General features: G+C 37.8%; 1 protein-coding gene across 1 annotated transcript; it reads left to right on the top strand.

Moving 5' to 3' along the window:
• Positions 1-2,131: 2,131 nt before the first annotated feature.
• On the top strand, positions 2,132-3,085 carry LOC130026478 (olfactory receptor 13C9). Its single transcript, XM_056117319.1, has one exon. It carries the CDS (start codon positions 2,132-2,134, stop codon positions 3,083-3,085), a length of 954 nt encoding a protein of 317 aa, XP_055973294.1.
• Positions 3,086-3,819: the final 734 nt, after the last annotated feature.

The raw sequence follows: 3,819 nt of genomic DNA, 5'->3' as shown, positions 1-3,819 counted from the left end.
AATAAGAGGACATTTCAGATACATAAGAGATGTATGTATAAGCTATACATAAGTGATTCATTGCCAGAATTTGGATTTTCAAATTTTTTTCAGTATAAAAGCTTTAAGTTTAAAAATATATAAAATACATTAATGACTATTTCTCAAATAATCCAAGTAATTAAAGATGTAGAAATTAACATAATGATGAAATAGAACTGCATCTCTTTTGGATTAGGAAAATATAGTATATTTAGCTATTTTTATATAATCAAATATGAACACATGTACATAGCACTGTAGCACTGTCCTCCCGTTGTTAATCAATCTGATCAAGAGGGCACCAGTAATGTCTCCATTGTGAGACTTGTAGTTATTGTTTTTAGCATATCGAATTCGCCACAGGAAGCTTGCCACACTCCGCCAGGAGGTTGGGATACTCTTGGTAGCTCTCCAAGAGGAACGGAAGAATCGAACCCTGGTCGGCTGTGTGCAAAGCAAATGCCTTACCTGCTGTGCTATCGCTCCAGCCCACATATGTACATATAAAGTGTACATATGCATATAAAATTACCAAATGTTGATGATGATGGAAATGAACAGCATTAATTTTGCCAGGAATAAAGAAGTGGATACAAAAGATGATTGTAAAGAAACAGTACAAGGCTTATTTGGTTTGATTTTGGGGCCAACCCTAGTGGTGCTCAGGGCTTACTCCTGGATCTGTGCTCAGGGATCACTCCCAGCAGGTTTTGGGGGACCATATGAGATTCTAGGTATAGAAGTCAGTTTTCCTACATGCAGGGCAAGCACGTTACCCTCTGTGCTATATTTTTTGATCCCCATAGATTTTTTTTTTTATACTTTTTACAGAGGGCTAGAGCAATAGCACAGCAGGTAGGGCATTTGCCTTGAACCTGGCTGACCCAGGTTCAATTCCTCCATCCCTCTCAGAGAGCCTGGCAAGCTACCGAGAGTATCTCTCCCGCATGGCAAAGCCTGGCAATCTACCCATGGCATATTTGATATGCCAAATACACTAACAAGTGTCACAATGGAGATGTTACTGGGCCCGCTCGAGCAAAATCTGTGAACAACGGGAGGATAGCGACAGGACAGTGACAGTGACTTTTTACAGTAATCTAAGTACTTTATGACTTGATTTTGAGAAGTTAAATATTTTTAATTCATAGAACCAACATGGGGCTGGAGCGATAGCACAGCGGTAGGGTGTTTGCCTTGCATGCAGCCAACATGGCCGACCCGAGTTCAATTCCTCGGCCCCTCTCGAAGAGCCTGGCAAGCTACCAAGAGTCTCTCGCCCAAACGGCAGAGCCTGGCAAGCTACCCGTGACGTATTCAAGATGCCAAACACAGTAACAACAAAGTCTCCAATGGAGACGTTACCGGGCCCGCTCGAGCAAAATCGATGAACAACGGGAGGACAGTGACAGTAACAGAACTAACAATACACTTAAGAGCAAAATCAATTTTATTGTGAAAATGTAAATAACATTTAGTCTGTCTTTCATAAAAATGTTACATATACTATAACTTTAGGTTTCTGAGGTTTTCATGAATTGTACATTTTGGGGGTAAATTGGAAGTTTGTACACTGACTCATGTTCACCCATGAGATTGGCAATTTTAATGAATGCCTTAGTAGGGAATGGATTACTGTTGAATATTCTGAATTAGGCCTGGGGCTGCCATAACAAGTAAACTAGACAAATATTTGGAACAATGAGTTCTTTATTGATTTTACATTTCACAAAAATTATAAATTAATCTGACATAATTATGGAATATAATTACTCTTGACTTGGAGTCTAGGTTTTATTGAATAATATATCAATTCTGACTTATATCCCATTATTTTAACTTTTATAATTTATTAATGCTTATGCTGATAATTATGGGCTATAAATGAAGTAACGTATGAAAAATAACACAAAATTAATAGCTCATAGTAATAGATACAATAATTTTTTTGCCATACTCTTTTTTCTTGCGTTCCATTTGTCTCTTCTTTTTTCTTATTTTACTCCTTTTATCTTTTTAATGTCTGTTTTTGTGTATTATTAGACTTACTGTAGTAATTAAGCAGTATTTTAAAACTTCTCCCAAATCTACACAGGTAAAGGAAAGTAAAATGGAATGGGAAAACCAAACCATGCTGCTAGAATTCTTCTTAAAGGGACTTTATGGTTACCCACGGCTTGAGATCCTTTTTTTTGTGCTCATTTTTATAATGTATATGGTCATCCTTCTGGGAAATGGTACCCTTATCTTAATCAGCATCTTAGATACTCACCTTCACACCCCAATGTACTTCTTCCTGGGGAACCTCTCTTTCTTGGACATTTGCTACACCACCACCTCCATTCCTCTTGCACTAGTAAACTTCCTCTCAGAAAGGAAGACCATCTCCTTCGCTGGCTGTGCACTTCAAATGTTTCTGGGATTGGCTATGGGGACAACAGAATGTGTGCTTCTGGGCATGATGGCCTTCGACCGGTATGTGGCTATCTGCAACCCGCTGAGGTATCCTGTCATCATGAGCAAGGATTCCTATGTGCCCATGGCAGCTAGCTCCTGGATCCTGGGTCTTTTCAACTCGGCTGTACAAACCGCCCTTGTGGTACAATTGCCTTTCTGTAGAAGTAACGTCATCAACCATTTCAGTTGTGAAATTCTGGCTGTCATGAAATTGGCCTGTGCTGACATCTCAAGCAATGAGTTCATCATGCTCATGGCCACAACGTTGTTCACGCTAATGCCACTGCTCTTGATTGTTATCTCTTATTCATTAATTATTTCTAGCATCCTTAAAATAAGCACTTCTGAAGGCCGAAATAAAGCCTTTTCCACCTGCTCATCTCACCTAACTGTGGTGATTATATTCTATGGGACCATTCTCTTTATGTACATGAAGCCCAAATCTAAAGAGACACTCAGTTCAGGGGATTTGGATACTACTGATAAACTTATATCCATGTTCTATGGGGTGATGACTCCCATGATGAATCCTTTGATCTACAGTCTAAGAAACAAGGATGTGAAAGGAGCAGTCAAGCATTTATATTACAGGTTATTTAGCAAGTGAATGGAATATGTATTCTGTTATGAACACATTGAACATTTTTGAAACTTGCGAATTATTTTGGAAATGTGATCATTCTATTTGTTAAACATTTATTACAATAACAGCACATTTAAGCTATTGCATATTTATGTAGAGAACTTGCAAGATACAGGGCAGTAGTATGAGGATTTTTATCACTTTTGAATGAGGAAGTTTACCACTCTCAAACATTTTGAACAGTACCTTTCATCTTCTGTCTTTATTGTAGTACTGGATGAGTATTATGCACAGTTTTATCTTTGCCTTTCTAAATAACTTTATATATATCAGGAGTCAGCTCATTGAATTTTAAAAAATATATAAAGCTCACTAACTCTTATGAAAACTCAAAGCAAAACTGCCCACTTTTTTCAGTGGAATCACTTGTTTATAATTTCACCTAATCTCAAATTAATCTTAATTAAATAGTATTTTAATAGTTTATTTCTAGAATGTTTCCTGGTGAATTTTTTAAAAAAGTTTTTATTAGTGAGACACCATGAGGTACAGTTGTAGACTTACAAACTTTTGTTCTTGGCTTTCAATTATACAATGATCAAATACCCATCCCTCCACCAGTGCCCATTTCCCACCACCACGGATCCCAGTATCCCTCCCACACCCCATCCTCCCTATCCCACCCTACCTCTGTGGCAGGGCATTCCCTTTTGTCCTGGTGAATTTTAAGGATACATAGTATTTAGGATTATTAAGTG

The sequence above is a fragment of the Sorex fumeus genome, unplaced genomic scaffold (assembly GCF_029834395.1).
Source record: "Sorex fumeus unplaced genomic scaffold, SorFum_2.1 ptg000034l, whole genome shotgun sequence".
NCBI lineage: Eukaryota > Metazoa > Chordata > Mammalia > Eulipotyphla > Soricidae > Sorex > Sorex fumeus.
The sequence above is the reverse complement of the archived record's forward strand: the minus strand, read 5'-3'. Positions and strand labels throughout refer to the sequence as shown.

What these genes read in the sequence shown, in the direction of transcription:
- LOC130026478 (XM_056117319.1), top strand. Translation starts at nt 2,132, where the DNA reads ATGGAATGGGAAAACCAAACCATGCTGCTAGAATTCTTCTTAAAGGGA.